Here is a 20,031-nt window from a genome sequence, read left to right as displayed (position 1 = left end):
ACTAGCTGAGGAAATACAAAAATTGAGGTTTGTGGCAGGGCAGGCTTTGTGTTCAGTTTCGTGGGTGTCTCATCAAACTGAAATCCAGTGTGTGGCTTCCTGGGAGAAATGGTGCTGTCCTGCACACTGAGCTCTGGATTTTGTAAGGAGGAAGGCTGGCTCTGAGCTGATTCAAATCATAGAATGTTAAGGAATTGGAAGCGACCTTAAAGATCATCTAGTCCCAAACCCATCTGCTGTGGGCAGGGACACCTTCCACCAGACCAGGTTGCTCAGAATCCCATCCAACCTGGCCTTGAACACCGCCAGGGATGGGGCAGCCACAGCTTCTCTGGGCAACCTGTGCCAGGGCCTCAGCACCCTCACAGGAAAGAATTCTTTCCTAATATCTAACCTAAATTTCTGCTCTTTCAGCTCCTTGTAAAGTGTACCTGAACTATGTGACCAAGATGATTAAACCAAGCTGAGGTAGCAGGAAAAGGCTCGGGGCAGCCTTGTTGTTTTTTGGCTGGGTGTTAGAGCCAAACATGGAGCTCTCTCCTGCCTGAGCTACAGCCCTTAAAGCCATCTTTAGCATTTTTACGCCAGGTTGTGGCTGCACCAGCAGGAATAAGCCCAAACTAGGGACTACTTGGGAAAGCCTTTGTTTCAATAAGAAAATGGGTGTCCTTGCCCACGCCTCTCAGACGATGTCGTGAACAGGTTTCTCCCCTTGCTGCCAGAAGCTCACGGCTGCAACTGGGCCGGAGCAGCTCCATGCCCGCATGGCAGGGCAGGACTTTCTCTGCTGGGAGCGTGTTTGCGGCAGCCTGGGCGTGTGGGCTGTCCCATGGCCCCGCGGCAGGGGAGCAGGATGGGGAGCAGGGCTGAGGGCGGCCGGGCGGCAGCCGGCACCTCGCAGGGAGGGCCAAGGTGGCAGGCGGAAAGCTCTGTCTCTTCCTACTTCTGGGGGAGGAGGATCTCAGGGCTCCACTTGTGTGTAGCCTTGCTTCCTGGCTAGCTGAAGGGCTTGTCTGTGCTTGACAGCACTTGTTATTGCTCCTTTCTTGTTTGTTGGAGGAAGGGGGGAGGGAAGCTGAGGTACTTTCTATTTAAAACCAGAAGTGTTTGTCATCTCTGTCCAGGTGAATTAACCCACAGTGGAAGGAAGTACGACATTGATGTTGCCTTTCGTAATCTGGGAAAGCTGTGGATGGATTGTGCCCTCATGCTTTCACTGCTGTCCTGTTCTGCTCACCAGGCCACCTTCTGCACCCTTCCCCTCTCAGATTTTGTGACTGCAGCAGGACCAAGCATCACCCCTCTGTTTTCATGCTAGCATGTGGCCAGCTGCTCCCTCTCACTGTTCCAGCTTGGAGGGGTTCTGTGCACTTGCAAGCACCTACAAGCTGGGTGCATGGTAGCTGAAGTCCTGGTTTTCCAGGCCCTCTTGGGAAAAAAGCATGACTGGCTTTATCTCGACAGGGAGCATCAATTTACCTTGTTTCATAGAGCATATGAGGGAGTGATGGCCAGCCCAACATCCGATCCAGTGAGAGATGTGAAAGATCAGTAAGCCCCAAAAAGGGAAACCTTTGAGAGTTTGCATATCCTGCCTAGTGGCAGATGCTAGATAGGTCCTGTGTGCTGCTCTGTCATGTTATTGGCCCTGCTGAAAATGATAATTGAAAGTTTGGTTTGGGTAGCTGAGCTCCTGGGGGTCTCATGGGCCCTCTGCTGATGGAGCAGACCTGCATTGGGAGTTTAACATGGCAGTGCTCCACAGGCACTCTCTTCTGGTAATTACTGGGCTCTTGTACGTAGCTGCTCTGCATGTAAAGGCTACAGGTGCTGTCAGTCTTGTTTCATTATTTCCTATTCCATCTCCATGAAATCCTTATTGCAGACACCTGTCTTCTACTATGGTGCACCCAGCCTTTGACCAGGAGCTTAACAGTTTCCCTGGTGAGATGCATAAGCCCTCCCCTCCTGTCTCTGCAGAAAGTTTGCCTGCTCCTTCTCCTGCCTCACTTCCCAAAGCTCCTCTCTTGCTCTCCCTGAGGTGTGCAAAACACCTGGCAGTAATATGATGAGACAAATCTCACTTGGCAGCTTCCAGTGTTGATGTGCTGTGCACCTCCCTCTACCCTGCCTCCCAGTATCATCATGGAACTGCTCCAAATGCAGCTTTAAACTCGTCCTTTCACCTGTCCAAATCCTTGCAACAGAGCCATGGAAATGGAAACTGGGGTTTTGAGCTTAATAAGAGGAAATTCAGTGCTGTGTACGTCTGTGAAACAGCACAGTGAGCAAGAGTTCTTCTTCCCCTGACAAAATGTGGGCTTGAGTTTGAGGACCTTACTATTCAGACCTTTATGAGCCATCCTATCTTTAGTAATAGTAAACCTTCCTTAGGCAGCAGCTTGTGTCTCCCTGAACAGTCTCTCTGCTCCTGGGGGGCCTGTTTTTGAAAACTGTCTGTATTAGGTATGAGAAGTAGTACTTTTCTAGGCCTCGAGCTGAGGAGATTCAGGTGGGGTAGCTAGGAGAGCCAAGAGCAGTGTAGCACAAGAGTGATGTGATGTGGAACCTTTGAAAAGACAGTTTAGCAGCATCCAGGTGGTTTAGTAGCAGCTGACAGCAGCAAGACCTGGTGAAAACCCCATGGGAACTCCATGAATGGACACATCTCTTTGAAACATACAGTTTGTTGAAATTGTAACTATTACAACTGCTCACTGCTTGGGAGGGAAAATCCAAATTGCTGAAAATCCCTGGTTTTGGCCTGGTTTTGTAAGAAAACTGTCTTTTCACTATAAACAAAAACTAAAGATTACATGAGAAAAAATACACAGGAAGAAGTTAACTGATAAGTTAACTCAATTGGCTAACTCAGTTATTTTCCTCATATTTTTTTAGAATTGAGGTTGTTCAGCCTGGAGAAGGGAAGGCTCCAGCGAGAGCTCATTTCAGCCTTCCAGTACTTAAAAGGGGCATATAGAAATAGGGAGAGCTACTTTTTACATGGGCAGGTAGTCATGGGACAAGGGGGATCTGTTTTAAACCACAAAAGGAGAGTTTTAGATTTGACATTCAAAAGAAGCTCTTTAATATGAGGGTGGCAAGGCACTAGCCCAGGTTGCCCAGAGCAGCTGTGGCTACCCCATCACTGGAAGTATTCTAGGCCAGGTTTTGCTCAGGGGCTCTGAGGAACCTGGGATAGTGGAAGGTGTCCCTTCCCATGGCAGGGTGTTGGAACTGGATGATCTTTAATTCCTCTTCCAACTCAAACCATTCTATGATTCTGTGATGACAATACCCATGATGAAGGTGTATAAAGTGCTTCAGTTCTAACCCCAGAGCATGCGCTCCTTGCCTTCAGAGCAGGTGTTTTGTTTCACTTGACGCAAGGGAAAATAGAAGCTAAACCAGCTTTCAGGCCAGGTGTGCCCTGGCCGTGGAGCTAACTAGGACAATTAGTTCAGATGTTAATTATGCCCTTACTTCTTTTACTTTGTGTGGGATCAGAAGTTGGTACTTGTGACTACAGAGCCACTCTAGCACAAGGAAATCACCACAGAAGAAAAGGGAGGGAGCCACAGTGGTTTGTCTCTTTCTCAGGTTTTTTCCAGGTAGAGATTGTGGGTCACAGTAGAAGCCAGAAAGATAAAAGTGGTGAATCAGATTCTTCCGTCCTTTCACAGACATATCCCAAATGTGCATTCCCTAGTGCTTTGTCATGTCTGAACTTCAAATGCAATAGTGGATGGGAAATTCCACTATATCCTTTGGGAAACTGTCCAACAATCCTGAGATGGCTTTTTTTGGTTTTTTTCTTTCCCCCTCCCTAAAAGAGGGATGACGTAGTTTCTCTTTATAGTCTGTAGACTAGTCCACACACACCAGAGCTACTCCTCTCAACCCATGTGGTTTACAGCCTTCAAATATCTTGTGTCATGTGTCATGTCCTCATTACCTGTTAATCAAATTCTTACGTTCCTGTGTCTTGTTAATTAATTTCTGTGATCATTTGCAATGAGGTCCAGACCTACACAGAGATCTGTAAAGAGAGCCATCAGCTCCAAAGAACAAGCAAAAAATCAGAGAGAACTTGAAGACTCAGCTAGAAGAGGCCAGGAGTATTTGTCCATCATGCCCCAGGAAAATTAATGGAGATTTTTGATAGTTTTCTTGTTCTCTGGATGCCTTCTGGTACCCCCTTTTGGGTCTGAGGTAACCAGCCATGGCCACCACTTTTCATAAGCTGCCCTGCAGCTATTGCAGAGAGCTCAGCACCTCTGCTCTTCGACCAAAGTCACTTTGCATGTGAAACTAAAAAGACACCAGTGGGTTTGTTTTGGTGTTACTCTCATACTGCAAGCTTACATCTGGTGTTTGCCTATTCTTAGTCTTTGTGTTTGTTTCCCAGCTCTTATCACCTACTAGGTATGTGGTGTTGGTTTTGTTTTTGGTTTTTACCAGCTGCAGTAGAAGCAGTGAATTAGATCCATTGTATCATTGTGAAGTAGTAACAGAAAAATGCATTTTTCTTCAGCAGGATGTGTCACTGATGGAGTCTGAAGAAACCAGTGAGGGAGGTACCACTCCCCCACGAGCCAGCAGTACCACTGGGGAAGCCTGGGATTCTTCAGCCGTGGAAGGAGAGCATCATGCCACTCACACAGCAGCCGAAATGAGCACCTGTCCATGTAACTCTGCAAAGGGAGCAGAGCTCAGCACGCCCAAGGACTGCCTTGCTGCTCCAGGGAAAGCAGCAGAGATGCTGGGCAGACCCTCTAACTCTATGCAAAAAGTGCCAGCAGGACTGGAACAAGGCCAAGGGGATACAGAGCCTCAAAAGGGACTCTCAGAATTGGAAGGAGAAATGCTTTTAGAGGAGGGTGGACTGGATTATTCTCTGAAACTTAGGCAATTGGAACTGGTTGACCTGGAAAGCAACCAGGACCCTTCCTCTCACAGCAGAGTCCAGGACGAGCCAGTCCCTGGCAGCCCCATCCTGCAGGCTATGAACCTCAACACTGTGTTTCCTCAGTGCCAGGCAGAACTGGCTTTTCATGGCTCAGACCCTCAGGCCCAGCAAACAAAATCCCCTTTGGCTGATGCCATTTCCTCTCAGAGAGAGACACCCAAGTGCTTTTTGGTCTGTAAAACTGTTTCAGAAGGGCATTATAAGGCTGAACCCTTTCTGGATAACATCTCTAAGGATTCTTTGCAGGAGGTTGATGCTGGTGCAGAGAAGGAGCAAAGCACCCAAAAGGTGGCACCAGCACCTGATGAGCAGCCTACCTCAGAGGGGGCTGTAGAAGACACAGCTAAACCTTACACTTCTGAAGATGTTCAGGAAAGCTTAAGAGCACCTCAGGGTTTGGAAGAGAATACAGACTCTTCCTATCAGTTGCCTTCCACCTTAAGACGTGACAGCCAAATGAGTTCACTACAAGCAGAAGGAAACACCCCAGCTGGTGAAACAGGGAATACCAGCACGGTCAAAGACCAGGGAATGGCTCCTAAAGAGAACTCATCTGCTTCCAAATGCCTTCATCTAGAAGATGATCACAGAAAAACTGAGGGCAGACCTGCCCCTTCAGCAGAGAGTGCTTTCCAAGGAAAGAGTACTGATAAAAGGACGGAGGAAGTGAATGCTTCACAGCATAAGGAGCCAGCTCAGGAGGAGGCAGTGTCTGAACTTCAGCAGGAAGAGGAGGAGGAAGAGTGCAAAGAGCAGAATCTGCCAGAAGGCGGCAAACCTTTGGAGCTTAAAGGTCAGAAAAACAAGGAACAAAAGGAGCAGGAGCAACTGCAGAGGGAAGAGCTCAGACTGGAGGAAGAGCTCAAACTAGAGGCTCTATCATCAGCTTTTGGGCCAGAGATACCTTCTGTTCCCAGGCATACTGTGGATGTGTGTGGTTTGGAGTATGCTTCATTGTCTGAGCAAACAGGATCAGCATTTCCTCCTGGGGAATCTGTCTCTGTGGATCAGCATCCTGGTGAGGACGTGCTGCTGAAAGCCAGTGTCACAGAAGCAGGTTCTGGATGTCAGCCACCTGCTGTCGGCCCTCTGTCCTCAAATCACCTGAAGCCAGGGGGGGAAGCTCCACACATGTGCCATGTCTCTGACCAGGCAGAAGACCTGGAGGACTCTGGCCGCTTTTCCATCGGTGGTCAGGATATTGGAGAAGCTCATTGGGATGATAAGACACGACTGGGCAGGGAGAATGAGCACAGTGATGGTCATGGAAAAGCTGTCCAGAGGTTTGATAAAAGAGAGGCACCACTCTGTGGAAGGGTGACAGCACCTTTCAGCTCAGAGAACCCAGAGGTTCCTCTTCCAGCACACCCTTCCTCTGGTACCAGTAACTTGGAGCCACCTGATCCCATAGATCTTCATCCCATTACAGGAAAAGCTGAGCTTTGGAACTTCATTCCAGCTTCCCCCTCAGAGCTCACCTCAGCAGCGTCAGCATCTGTCTCAGAGCAGGAGGGTGCCAGAACAGCCTCTGTGACCCCCGAGCACTGTCCTGGCACCCTCCTGAACGAGCTGCCAGACTCTGCAGGAAAGCCACCCAACCAAGCTGCTCCTGCACAAGGGTGGGACCCAACACCAGCAGAAACTGCTGTTGTAAGGACAGATGGAGGGGAGGCCAAGACTTCCCATGAGCTCCTTACTTCTGAGGAAGGCTTTCATGAGGACCTTAGTGGCCCAAATTCTTTCTCTGTGATGTACACAAGCTCCCTTCCTCTACAAGGGAGCCTTCCTGGGGATAGGCGGTCTGTGGCTAGTATTGCAGGGCCTCTGGAACCATCCCAAACACCAGGAAGGACTTCCACTCCCCTGAGCCACCCAGAGACAATTCAGCAAAACTCCCCTGAAAAAAGTGCCATTATCCAAGGAAAAGAAACGGGAACAAATGTGGATCATAAAGCACAACAAGTGCCTTTATTTGCTGAGCCTGACTGCAGTTTCTTCCAAAAAGAGCCTGGATCCAGAATTTCCAGTGTCCTGAGCACCCTAACTTGGCCCTCTGAAGACAATACGGTCCTTGCTGAGAACCAGCAAGGACAACCTCTGTCCCCTGTGTCCCACTCAAGCCTACCTCTGGTGTCTGAGCCTGATGCCAAACAGCTTCGTCATCCTCCTTCCCATGTCCAAAGGCCCAGTCAACCTCAGGCCCCTGCACTCCATGCAAATCACCTTGTTCCACCTCCAGCCCTCGAAGGTTACCAGCCACTGGCCCCTAGACTACACTCCAGGCCCCCCCTCAGCTCTGGAATGGATGATGATAAGCTGGGAGCCATTCACCCTGCTCTAAGCCATCCTCTCCGGACTGCCACCTCTGCATCCGATTCCAACTCTGTGGCCTCTGCTTCTGATGGAGAAAGTCTAGCAGAGAGAGATGACCTTGTTCCAGTAAGTGGAGAGTGGGATCTCAGTGACTCAGGTCCCCATGATACAGAGACTTCTGATGACTCAGGGGTCAGTTTGCTGACCAAAAGTTTTTCGGCTCTTGGAAGCGAAATGTTGGTTGGCTGCTCTGACACCAACCCTGAAACAGCGGATCACCACATGGATATAGAGAGTGGAAAATCCTCACCTGACCACCCTTCTTGGCCCTCATTGGAAGGCTTGATAACATCCCCAGACTCCAAGAGCAGAGACTCTGCACAGCTCCTTCCAATGCTTGCATTCACCAATCCAATCCATTTCTTCCAGCTCAGCCCTCCATCGCCGCCAACCACCAGAACAACCTGCCAGGATGAGGAGCTGCGATGGGAGCAGCCTGCAGGCAGCTTTGGTGCGGACAGAAAGAACATCCAGGCTCCACTGGCAGTCACAGAGAAAACAGAAGGTGAGAGGAGGGTCAGACAAAGGCTGGAAGGAGAACACCAGCCAAAGGAAGAAATGGCCAAACATGCACCCTTGGGAAAATCATCAAGTTGGCCAGACAAAAAAAATATTGGGGTAGCTGTGCAGGAGCCAGCAGCCAATCAAGAAAACCCAATTAAAAGCCGAGTAAAAACCAAGGACTGGCACCGTCAGGGCCTGAAGAGGATGTCAGTACCACCGGACATCTTGCAGCGTGAGTCCTCTCTTCCATTTCCCTTCTTCCTTCCCCCCTCCAATTTGGTGCAGTTATCAAAAAGTAGGATTAAATTAAATAGACAATGTGATGGAGAGGCATGAGAGCTGAGAGCTTAGCACGGCTCTTGTGCCTTTCTGGTGATATTACTTGCTCCAGCCCTCTTCTATCCTGCCCTAAGCTTCCCTTTCCAGCTGTCCCCTCCCTCCTCTCTGCTGCCCTGTGCATCCTTGAGTAGGGATGCATGCTGGGGCTCAGTCCCCCCCATTCCACGTTAATACCTGCAACAATAAACTCATGGATCCCTGAGGCAGTAAGGAAGAACCATGCACACATGCTCAGTAGCCCATATCTCTTATCACTTGTTTATTTGCTGCCTCCCCTTATTTTGCAACTGGCACTTTTAGGTTCCCACTTGACCTTCTAAAAAAGATGATTTTCCTGTGAGCACAGGATTTGAGAGTACCGATAAGAATGCAAATTTGTCAAACCCAAGGTCCCAGCTTGCACAGAAGTCAAATCACTGATGTCACAAGTTGAAAACATGCATCTTCTGTAACACAGCTCATTCAGCAGTACTTGCTGTCAGGATGTATGTCTGTTCTTTACTATATCTTACATGTACTTTAAATAATTGCTTCTTTTCAGCTCTTACTTTACTTTGAAGCTCTGCAACGTGCTGGATTTTTGGCACAGAGGAAAAGGAGGGGTTGTGGAGGGGTGTAAAAGGTTTAGCAGAACTTGAATCAAGATTTGTTCATATATTTGACCTGTAAATTCTTGGTTCCAAATTTTAAAACATTAAAGGCAACAGAACTGTCTTTCCCCTTACCCATAACTGCAGCTCAGTCTTTGGGCTTTCGTCCTTTTTCTGCTTCCAGTTATTTCAGATTTAGAATTTCATCACACCTTATTTGATTAAATCCCTCACAAACCAAAAGGCAAAACTACGCTTTCTCAATTTTTACACTTTTGCTCCCCTGATCTCCTGATGCCTGGCCCAAGTAGCTGAAAGTGTAAGGACTGCACCAAAAAGGGCACATAGGCAGTACACACTGGAGAGGGAAGCTCTTAGAGTTACTGTCGTTCCCTAAAATGTCAGCCTTTTTCTTTGTGTGAAAAGTAAATGTGGCTAACAGATGTAAATTGTAAGTAATGTCAAGGATTATTAAAACTAGAATGTTTCTGACCCAGAAATAAATGTCATGAGGGCACCTGTACTCCAACTCAAGACTGCCCCTTAGGTGGCGTATAGGTAAGTGGTATCTGTGTATCATTTGGATTGTAGCTTGACTCTAAAAATGGACTGATGTGTTTACTTTCCAATTGTCTTCTATGCAGAGGTTTCTTCTGTTCCTTCAGAGGAAGAAGCTCCCAAGGCACACAGGGAACCATCAGTCAGTTCAGAAACAGTTATAATGCGGTGAGTCTTTCAAAGACCCTGAGAATTTGCCCTGACCTCTATGCAGCACAGACACCTCCACTGTTTCTGAGTTACCAAAGATGATGATAAGGAGTGGCAAATTATAATTAAATGCCCTAGGCCTGTGTTTCAGTCTCTGCTCTCTTGAAGAGGACCCTACTGCAACAGAGGTATTTCTGTGCCTTCAGGACAGCCTCTCCATTAAGCCAAACTTTGCCCTTTGTCAAGTAAAGCTTGTGGAGCTTGAGCTTGTTGAAAAAGGAGAGGTCCCTGGTGTGACAGAGCAGTTCCTAAGGTTTCGATGAACCATTTCTGGTGCTGTGCCCTTCGTTCACTCTGTGTTTTGAAATCCTTATTCCCTGGCAGAGAGAAGAAATCTGCAGACACAACGGAGAACTTCAAGCGCCGGCACTCCAAACTGATCAACTCCTGTAAGTGCCTCCTGCCTGGGGTGTGTGGCAGCCCCCTCTCCCCGCTCCTCTCTGACCCTTGCAGTGAGCACAAAGGAGAGGGACTCCTGTCACATGGTGGTAGTGAGGATGGAGTGTTAGAGAGCAGGGAAAGCAGCTGGAGCCCTGCAGTACACTTGGGCAGCTGAGGAGCTTTGCCTGAATTTGGCTGTTCCAAGCCGGGGCAGAGTTTTCTCCAGGTTGAAGCAGAGGGTGAGTTGCTACTACAGAAAAGATAAATATATGTGTCTTTCTTCACAGCAAGACTGCTGTATCAGGAGTACAGTGATGTGGTTCTGAACAAGGCCATCCAAAGCCAGAAGAGAGTGGATTATCCAGAGGATATAGAATCAAGTTTCCCAAGTTCCCCGAGGCTACGGAGGAAAGTGCTGTCTCCCCAGGACTCATATTTGCAACGTCTGTCAGTCTCATCTAATGCATCCCTCTGGCAGGACATCCCCATGATACGGGGCAGCAGAATGCTGCTCAACATGTCCCGTGAGGAGCAGAGGCTGCAAGAGGTAAGGGACAGATGTGACATAGTAAATGGGTGGTCTGTGGTCAAGAAAGTGTGTCTGGAAGTGGGGTTAAAGCAGAGAGCAAGAACTGATGTGGGAATGCAGGTGGTTGAAGCAGAGGTCACCTCTACCCCTGAAAGCAGCATGGGGTATGAAGTAGAGCAGTGCTGAAGCGCTGAATTTTAGAGAAAAGCAGCACTGAAGGACAGACTCTGCACCATATCAGTAACTCCATGAAAACAGGCATAGGGAAAAGGAGGAACAAGATAAAGAGTTATGAGTATGCTCAATGAAAAAGGGAGTATAAAAGTAGAAGACTTGCAGCATTCTCCCACACATAAGCTTGTGAGAGATGCTAATAAAACCACAGTAAATTGTATTTTCTGTGGTAGAATGTGCTAAACTCACACAGATTGACCTGTGTGAGTTTAGCAAATTGACCTGTGTGAGCTGCAGGGCTGAGAGGAGACAGGGAGATGTATGGATTCAGCACAATGGCACAGAGAAACTGGGTAAGGAAAATGAGAGGATCTGAGAAGTGGACAGGAGGACCCAGAGAAAGGTGAAAACAGCAGCATGGGAAACATGATGAAGGAGAAAAAGGTGCATGGTGCAGATGCTGGACTTTATGGGAGCTTGTAAAATGGGGAGCCTTGTGAAAGGTGTTGAGAGGAAATAAAAAATAAAATGAGAGCAAGTAGCTGTTTTTAAGTCATACCACAAGTCCATCTTCTAAAGAAAGTCTGTAATAGCATGCTCGCCCTTCATTTCTAAACCCTCTCTTCTGTAATTACACCCTACTTGCATCATGTGCTGGGAGGTTTTCCTGCTTTGCCCTGTCTCCTCTCCGTAAGATTTCTCACAGACTCGTGCAGTGTGGTGATGCTGTGCTGCCTTGTTTTCTCTCTCAAGGCCAAGTTTGAGTTGATAATATCTGAGGCGTCCTACCTGCGCAGTTTGAACGTGGCAGTGGATCACTTCCAGCGCTCGGCAGAGCTCCAGGCGATGCTCACCAACCAGGAGCGCCAGTGGCTCTTCTCCCGCCTCTCCGATGTGCGCGATGTCAGTGCCAGGTGAGATGCGGCCCTTTGCTTCCAGGACTGACACGCACGTGGTGCTTCCATGAGGAGCATTTCTCACTACTCTTCTGCGTGCTCACTGTTCAAGGCAGATGCAGCACTTAGTGATGGCACACCAACACTGCCTGGAAAGGAATATTTGCCTTTTTAGGTGACAGGGCAATGTAAATTTTGGTGTTAAATCCCAGATATTATGGCTCAGTTGTACACAGAGCTCATTGCAGGGGATCAAAATGTTCCAAATGGTAATGTAGCCTTGTGCCGCTGCTTTCAACTACAATTAAACTTGACTAACTGGATGCCAACCCAAACCAGCTCCTGCCAAATACAAGACAAAAGGGGCAACTGCATGAGCCCTGACAAAAAGGGGGGGGTGGGGGGGGGGGGGGGAAGGGAAAAAAAGTAAGTTACAACCATCACTTGACAGAAACTAATGTGAATCGTTAGAGCATAAGTCATGAAACGTGGACATGACCCCACATGCAAGGAATCCTATATGTGTTGTAGGATTCTGTTCTGCTTTTCCTCCTGCAAGGCTTGGCTACATAAATCACTAAGCTGGTAGGGTTTGCTGCTACCTTTTCCATTTATACCAGCGGGATTGTTCTGGTGAGGTCTTAGTTCCCAGCTGTTTCCTGACCATGCCTGTAGAAGCGTGACCTCTCAAGAATAGAGGTCTTTTGCCTCTGCTTTTTCCTTGCTGACACCAAGCCCTAAATTGTTATTGTCCAGACATTACACTCTCTCTAGAAATAAAGATCTGTCTTGTGCTTATATGTGGGCTGTCACAGTTTTAGAAGACTAAATGACGCTGATATTTCCCTCTTCTTTTATGGCACCACATCCATGTGCTGCAGTTTCCTCTTTGACTTGGAGGAGAAATTTGAAGAGGACATGTTCAACTTCCATGTGTGTGACGTGGCTCTGAAACACGCCCCTGATTTCCGCCGGGTGTATCTGCCATATGTGACAAACCAGACATACCAGGAGCAAACCTTCCAGAGGTTACTGTAAGTTTTTCTCATTTGTTACACCCTTTTCCCTCATACTTCCTCGAATATTGACCCTTTCAAACAATGGGGAATGCTGCAGGAATTGGCTGTTAAACAGTGCTCTCGCTATGCTGCCAGAATAACTTTCCTCAGTTCAGTGGCATTTGGGACAGCAGGACAGAGTTCCTTCAGGCTTCTCTCCCTTACTGTTGGAGAGGAAAAGAACACTTAATATCTGACCTTGTTGCAGACTGTTCTCTGTCTGCCCTCTACTGAAGAGAGCAAAAATGACTGTGCTGGAAGATGGTTTTTCAGGCCACCAAGAACCAGAGTGCAAACCACCACAAAACCACCACCATGTCCCCATGAGAGGAGCATTACTGACAGAGGGGGTTGAAATGTAGATGTTACTTCTGGCTTTTACTCCAGAGGGCTGTGGAAAGAGGAGAGAGATCATAACAGCTGTACTGCCATCCTGTAGCTGTTAGAAACCCATATTTGCTCTTCAGCAGCAGAGTGGTGCAGTTTCTTGACACCTCTTGCCCCAGGGACAAAACCTGACTGTTGGGAGTACTCCAACATTCCCTGAAATCTGATACTAGGAAGGTTATTTATTTACTCTGATGCCTGGATGTCTTTTTTTTTCCTTTGCCACTCCCACAGAAATGGAAATGCAGGGTTCCAGCAAGTCCTGGAGAGACTGGAAAGTGATCCACTATGCCAGCGCCTCTCACTTAAATCCTTCCTCATCCTCCCCTTCCAGCGCATCACTCGACTCAAGCTCCTCCTACAGGTAACTGTGGTGATTCTCTGCTTTCCCTCAAGTTTCCCTCAAGCTGTGTCTAGGAGCAGCTGAGGGAGCTGGGGGGGCTCAGCCTGGAGCAAAGGAGGCTCAGGGGGAACCTTTGTGCTCTGCACAACTCCCTGATAGGAGGGGGCAGGTCGGGGGGGTGTCGGGCTCTGCTCCCAGGGAACAAGGGACAGGACAGGAGGAAACGGCCTCAAGTTGTGCCAGGGGAGGTTCTGGTTGGACATCATGAGGAATTTCTTCCCACAAGGGGTTGGCAGGCATTGGAATGGGCTGCCCAGTGACATGATGGAGTACCCATCCCTGGAGGTGTGCAGGAAATGATGGATGTGGCACTGCGTGAGGCAATGCTGTTTGTGAATCATTTAGGGCTTTGTTGTGACACTACTTTAATTCTTCTCCAATAAAGAACTTACGGAGTCTTCTCAGAGCATGCTGATTTACATTTTATTGAACTTTTTGACTTCCTGCTAGGAGAAGAAAGCAAGGATTCCTTGGCTGCCCTCTGTAAGGCAGCCTGTATCTACTCTATGCCTGCAATGTTGACTAATAAGAAACCTTCCAGACAGGGAACCAGCCAGTCCTTAATGAATTAATTTTGAGCTCTTTCTATGAAATTCTTCTTTTTGATTATTTGAGCCTCTTTTTAATAGGAGAAAAGGACAATTCTATTCTGTTCATAAACCCATTTATGTTTTAGCTAGTGGTTGCTTCCTATGCCATGTAACTTCTATGTGATAATTAATACAATTTTGATTTTCAAGAATGTCCTAATCAGTGTAACTTATCAGTGACGTTCTGCATCTCAAATTTTTGGCCTTGTTGTCTCCACATGTCATCATCTACTTCTGTTTTATTATTTCTCCTACTCTTCAGTGGTGGTGGTGTCCACCTTTCCCTGTTTGCATCATGAAAATCATCTTTTCTCATGCAGAATATCCTGAAAAGAACTGGGCCTGGGTCTGAGGAGGAAGTGCAAGCAACACAGGCCTATGATGCACTTGAAAAGGTAAAGCTGCCAATCCTTTCTGCAGTCTCACCTTTGTCTCTAATTAATCATCAATTCCCACCCTTGCCCCTGCAAGAAAATCTTGCTTTAAAAAACCCCACAGCATTATTCTATTGCTTCCCTTCCTCTTATCCTGTTTATTATAGAGGCAAGGTTTGAAGTTTTCTGGGACAAATTGCTACCTAAAATTTGTACAGCCTCATAAGGTGGATTGTTCTGTCTAGTGATGATTGGACCTTCCAAAGGAGGGCCACCAGGATGGTGAAGGGCCTGGAGGTGAAGACACAAAAGGAGTGGCTGATGTCACTTGGTCTGTTCAGATGGAGGAGACTGAGGCCCGAGCTCACAGCAGTTCTGCAGCTTCCTCACAAGGAGGGGCAGGCTCTGAGCTCTGCTCTCTGGGACCAGGGACAGGACCCAGGGAACAGCTGGAGCTGTGTCAGGGAGGGTGAGGCTGGGTATCAGGGAAAGGTTCTTCCCCCAGAGGGTGCTGGGGCACTGAACAGGCTCCCCGGGGAATGGGCACGGCCCCAAGGCTGCCAGAGCTCCAGGAGTGTTTGGACACTGCTCTCAGGGATGCACAGGGTGGGATTGCTGGGGTGTCTGTGCAGGGCCGGGAGCTGGACTCAATGATCCTTTTGGGTCCCTTCCAACTCAGAATATTCTCTGATTGTAATACATACTTTTTTTGCAGGAGAATGCCTAAGGAATTGTAACTTATGCTGACTCCTGAGGGGCTCCTAGGAGTACTACTGATCCCACCAGGCAGTTCTGCTCCCACCTCACTGATCATCTGTTTTCCTCTGCAGCTCATCAAGGACTGCAATGAGAATGTCCAGCGCATGAAGAGCACTGAAGAGCTGATCTACCTCAGCCAGAAGATTGAATTTGAGTGTAAGGTGAGCTCATCCATTCCCTCTAGCCTAATGTATTTTCTGTCTTTCCCCACAAAGCCACTTTTTGTTCTCTCCAATATACACAGAGCTGCTGAATCAGAACATCATCCACAGGCCAGCTCTTCATCAGTGCTTCCCTTGCCCAATCATTCATGCCACCCTTCACATGAAGGTGCCTACCATAGCTTACACCTCTCCAGCTGGAGAACTGAAAGCACAGATCCTCTAGAGAAAGGCAAAAATGCAAATCCCAAACTCAGAGGGACTCATTTTCTTGTGCATAAATACTTACTTTTGTCTTGCAGATATTCCCACTCATCTCACAGTCAAGGCGACTTGTGAAGTGTGGCGAGTTGACAGCACTGGACTTCAACAACCTGAGTCCAAAATGGAAAGTCACCACCCGGCCCATCTACCTGCACCTTTTCAATGACTGTCTGCTCCTGTCTCGGCCCAAGGAGTGAGTGCTTCAACTCAGTTATTGCTGCCCCTTCTAAAATACCTGTCTCTTTCGGGGTCTGTGCTTTGGTGACAGAGTCCTTTCCCTCTGCCTGCCAGCAAGTGGCAGCCTTTGTCAAGTCACTCTTCTGTCCTGACCTGAAGTGAGTATCATGCAAGTATGTGGAAATTGATAGTCCAAACTCTTCATTACGTATCATAATATAGAAAGATATCTTGTGGTCCCTAGTACAACACTTCTATTCTGCCTTTGCATCTCTACAATGTGAAACATTGAACAATAACCATTTATTCTACTTTTACTTGGTAAATAATTTCTTCCTAAAGCGCACTATGAGGACTAGTGAATGTGCAAATCACTGGTTTGTCAAGAAAGTTGTTGGTTGGTTTGTGTTGGGGTTTTAGGAGTGGTGGGTTTGTTTTTAAGATGTAAGCTACCAAATAAAATTCTGACAGGACAGAGATTAGTATTTCTAGCCTTTTCATTAAATCCCTTCTCTCTCTTCTCTGGCCTTCTGAAACTTCTAACAAGAGCACTGCTTAGGATGTCTGAAGCAGATGAAGTCTCATCAAGAGCTTTTTGCTTTCCTGACATCAGCAGACAACATGGACTCACTTTGTAACCATCATCACCTTAAAACTCATACCTTGTTTTGTTCCTCCTCTTCACCTGCAGGGGTGGACGTTTTGTTGTGTTCGACCACGCTGCTTTTTCGGATGTGCGTGGGGAGAAGTGCGAGATGAAACTCCATGGGGCAAACAAAAACCTCTTCCGTCTCTTCCTGCTTCAGAATTACCAGGGAAAGAGAGTGGAGTTCTTGTTTCGGACAGAGACACAGTAAGAGCTCAAGTTTACCCTTGGTATATCCTGTTACCACAACCAGACACCTCCTAGGAACCTGATGGTCGTCCCTCAGCTACTCAAATGCTGAAATGCCAAATGCAGCTGCTGAGCAGAAGTCTTGAAAAACATCCTCTTGCTGTAACTATTTCCTTGTGAACCACCTTCCTCCTCTCTCATCATAGCTGCTCGTACAATACTACCACATTATGTCATACCATCAGCCTCCAAAAATGGGAATTTTTGCCTTTTCTCACCTCCTTTCTCTGCTTCCCTTTGTGTGAGCAAACACCCCCACACCCCATTCCACCTCATTTCAGTCACCAGACTGCTGTCCCTCGCACTGAATGCTGACACCTATCCTGTGCTGTTTTCCAGCAGTGAGAAGCTGAGGTGGATCTCTGCTTTGGCTCCTCCACGGGGAGAGCTGGATCTCCTGGAATGCCCTGGTGAGACTGCTCTGCTGCTGCAGCAATGGGGGTGGGCTGGCTCACAGGAGTCACAGGCACTGTGAGCTGGGACACCCCAGAATGATTCCAAGGCAGAATACTCTGGGTTTTGTAGATAAAGAAGATACTCGTGGGCTTTCCCTCAGTGCCAGGTTCTGCCAGTTATTTTACCTATTTTAACTCCTCGTTTAGATGAAGACCTGTAGTGTCCCTTCCAGTTCTCTGCTTTTTATTTGGGCAGCTCCTTAGTCTCCAGCTCCTCTGCAGCTGATGCCCACAGGTTTACTGTTGCTTTCTAGTATATCAGTGTGATCTTTCCTCCCCTTCAGATGCACCACAGGTTCAGTGCATAAAGACTTACAAGGCTCGGGAAAACGATGAGCTGGCTTTGGAGAAGGCAGATATCATCATGGTTATGCAGTACAGCAATGATGGTGAGTAGAATGAACAATGCCTGTCTTAAACTGTTGGATTGAGAGGACAAAGGGATTCTTCATCTCTTTAGGACACTTTATTTGGAAGCTGATAGGGGATCTTTTCCTTTGCTCTTAGGGTCTTTTTGGAGGGGGCTTTTTTTTGGGAAACAATGGAAAAACCACATGACTTTTGCTTCATCTTGTGCTTTTCCCCTCACCACAGGGTGGATGGAAGGAGTAAAACTCTCAGACCGGGAGAGAGGCTGGTTCCCCTCAGAACATGTGGAAAACATCTCCAGCAAACACGTGCGGCAGAAGAACCTGAAGGAGGAGCAACGGGTGAAGAATGCCAAGCAGCAGGTCTTCTGCAGGAAATAAGATTCTGTTTGGACCTGTACAGTCTCCCTACCATGGGGAAACCACGGCTTTTCTATCGTGCCTCAGAAGAAATGCCTCTGCGAAGAGCATAATACACAGCACTTTGACAGGACCAGGTGCTTTTTGCCAAAGAAAGCGGGAATTCAATCAGGAAAATCTTCCTCTGTGTCAGCAGGACTACGGCAGCAAGAGGAGGAATAAAGGTTGCATGTATTGCTTGCTTTGTGGTAGTAGGGAGTGACTTAAATCAGACAGAGGTCTGGGGTCTGGACTTCTGCAAACATATTCCTGGTTTTGCCACTGACAAGTTGCGGGACCTTATGCAAGTCACTTCAGAGTTCTGCCTCAGTTTTGCCATCTGCAAAATGGGGGTAAACTTACCTACCTCACCGCATGTTGTGAGGCTAAATTCACTAGTATTAGCAAACTGAGAGCTTCGAGTTCCTGAGAAGGAAGGTGCTAAGTGCAAAGCACAACAGAGCTGAGGAGAATGTTCTGTTTGAATATCCTCTGGATACCTTCATGGCATTGATCTCCATAGTGTAATTTCCATTTAGAGCAATTTACATATTAGATCATGCAAGTCTACTGGGGTCTAAATAGGCAAATATTCCATTGTACCCAAAATCCACGGAATTATCCATTGTACAAAATCCACCGGAATTAAGGAAAGTTTTCAGAGGCCACTGTGATGATTTCCCCCACATAAGAGGTATCATGCTGAGGAATCTGCTTCACAAAGGTCACCTCTCTTCTGAACAAGCATCCTATTAAGCCATCTGAACTGATCCTTTTCTGCCTCCCCCTGGAAGTAGATCAGTGACTTTTGACAAAGATTTGTATTTTGTGTTGGTACATGCCCCGTACAAAATAACCAGGACTAGGCAAATGCAATGAAGTGGCACTTTCCTGATGCTCTTACTCTGATTGCTGATGTGGTATTGCATGCACCATTTTGCACACTTACGGAGAACACTGAGATATTTAGCCACTGTAGATAAAGTCAAAATATGCACCAGGGTCTTTGTTCTTTTTTAGAACTCTCTGGTTTTTAAGTTCAGTTTACATGCATTTGTGCAGAACCTGTCTTTTTGAGGATTGCCTTCAACTGTAAAATACTGTTTCTGTGTTAAAGTGTTCAGCTCAGTCAATGCAAGATCGAGTTTAAGAATCAATTACACCAAAGAAAGCCACGTGTAGCCTTCTTGCATTTAATATATTTGAAGAATTAGTTACTTTCGTATCTCCAGCTTTCTGGCTCTGTAACATTCTGCCTTTAAATCCCATTTACATTGTATCTAGATTAGCTTATTGCAGCCTATTTATATCAATAATTTTAGCTGGATTAAAAGAAAAAAAGAGTTGCTTTTAGTCCTAATAAACTCATGCACTTCTCCAGTTAAAATAAAAAACTCTGCTTTCCTTGTTACTTAGGTTTTCCTCTCAAATGTAAGTAATTTAATTTACTGAATACACATGCAGTATTTTTTTTTGCTTTCCTTTAACTTTCCTTTTTAACTTTCCTTTCTGAGTGACTGGTAAGTACAATGAGCTCCTTAGGGAGAGGCAGTGAGGAAAGTTTGGTTTATCTTCATACCTTAAGGTTCTTCAGTGTTATCCCCAGCCCTGGAGAGCTGATGCTGCAGGTTCCACAGTGGTGTTAGTCATCCATAACTCAAGGTAAACTGAAGGGATGAACTACAGAAAATGGGAGTGCAGCCCACTAGAGCAGAAAGACAGGACCCAGTTATTCAACTTTTAATCTATGGTCAGACTAGATCTGCTAACACCCTTTTTCCCCTGGAAGAACTGAAGCTGGTCCTGAGCTAAGAGCCACAGCAAAGCCCTACCTCAGACTCACACAAGAAGGGTTATAATCCTCCACAAGACCCAGAATGTTCAGATATCCCAAGTGCCTGCTTGTCCCAGGCTGTCATGAATTTATGCAGTTCCCAAGTCCCCAGGATTCTCAATGTCTCAGCTGGGACACAGGGTACTGCCATGGGATCAATTTAGCATGTCTGTGTAAGGTCATCTCACACAGGCAGTCGAGGCATCCCACATCCACTTCAGCTTCATCCAGGAGGAGCCAGCCATACATATTCCCATTCTAAATCAGAAGTCATCTGAACATCATTCAACACCTGAAGTCAAGAGTTCTTTACTCTTTCAACTGCTGCTCTCAAAAGCAAGCAGGCAGATTGTTCATTAGAGCCTCCCAAGGTGGTTTCTGTGT

General features: G+C 47.1%; 1 protein-coding gene across 5 annotated transcripts in view; it reads left to right on the top strand.

Annotated features, from left to right (window-relative positions):
- The window catches only part of ARHGEF5 (Rho guanine nucleotide exchange factor 5), a 33,484-nt gene extending 14,260 nt beyond the window's left edge, over positions 1–19,224 (top strand). For 3 of the 5 annotated variants that reach the window (XM_039570334.1, XM_010410245.4, XM_010410243.4), the window contains exons 2-15: positions 4,535–8,078; positions 9,420–9,501; positions 9,868–9,932; positions 10,212–10,471; positions 11,381–11,541; positions 12,405–12,557; positions 13,203–13,332; positions 14,282–14,356; positions 15,166–15,255; positions 15,558–15,712; positions 16,388–16,549; positions 16,931–17,001; positions 17,331–17,435; positions 17,641–19,224. In XM_039570334.1, the coding sequence (XP_039426268.1) occupies positions 4,550–8,078; positions 9,420–9,501; positions 9,868–9,932; positions 10,212–10,471; positions 11,381–11,541; positions 12,405–12,557; positions 13,203–13,332; positions 14,282–14,356; positions 15,166–15,255; positions 15,558–15,712; positions 16,388–16,549; positions 16,931–17,001; positions 17,331–17,435; positions 17,641–17,795 (5,193 nt within the window). In that variant the 5' untranslated portion in view covers positions 4,535–4,549 and the 3' untranslated portion in view covers positions 17,796–19,224. The remainder of the gene's footprint in view (positions 1–4,534; positions 8,079–9,419; positions 9,502–9,867; positions 9,933–10,211; positions 10,472–11,380; positions 11,542–12,404; positions 12,558–13,202; positions 13,333–14,281; positions 14,357–15,165; positions 15,256–15,557; positions 15,713–16,387; positions 16,550–16,930; positions 17,002–17,330; positions 17,436–17,640) is intronic. The other 2 variants (XM_010410247.4, XM_039570335.1) reach the window with 2 other exon arrangements.
- Positions 19,225–20,031: the final 807 nt, after the last annotated feature.

This window comes from Corvus cornix, chromosome 1A, assembly GCF_000738735.6.
Source record: "Corvus cornix cornix isolate S_Up_H32 chromosome 1A, ASM73873v5, whole genome shotgun sequence".
Taxonomy (NCBI): domain Eukaryota; kingdom Metazoa; phylum Chordata; class Aves; order Passeriformes; family Corvidae; genus Corvus; species Corvus cornix.
This window is presented reverse-complemented; position numbering and strand designations above follow the sequence as displayed.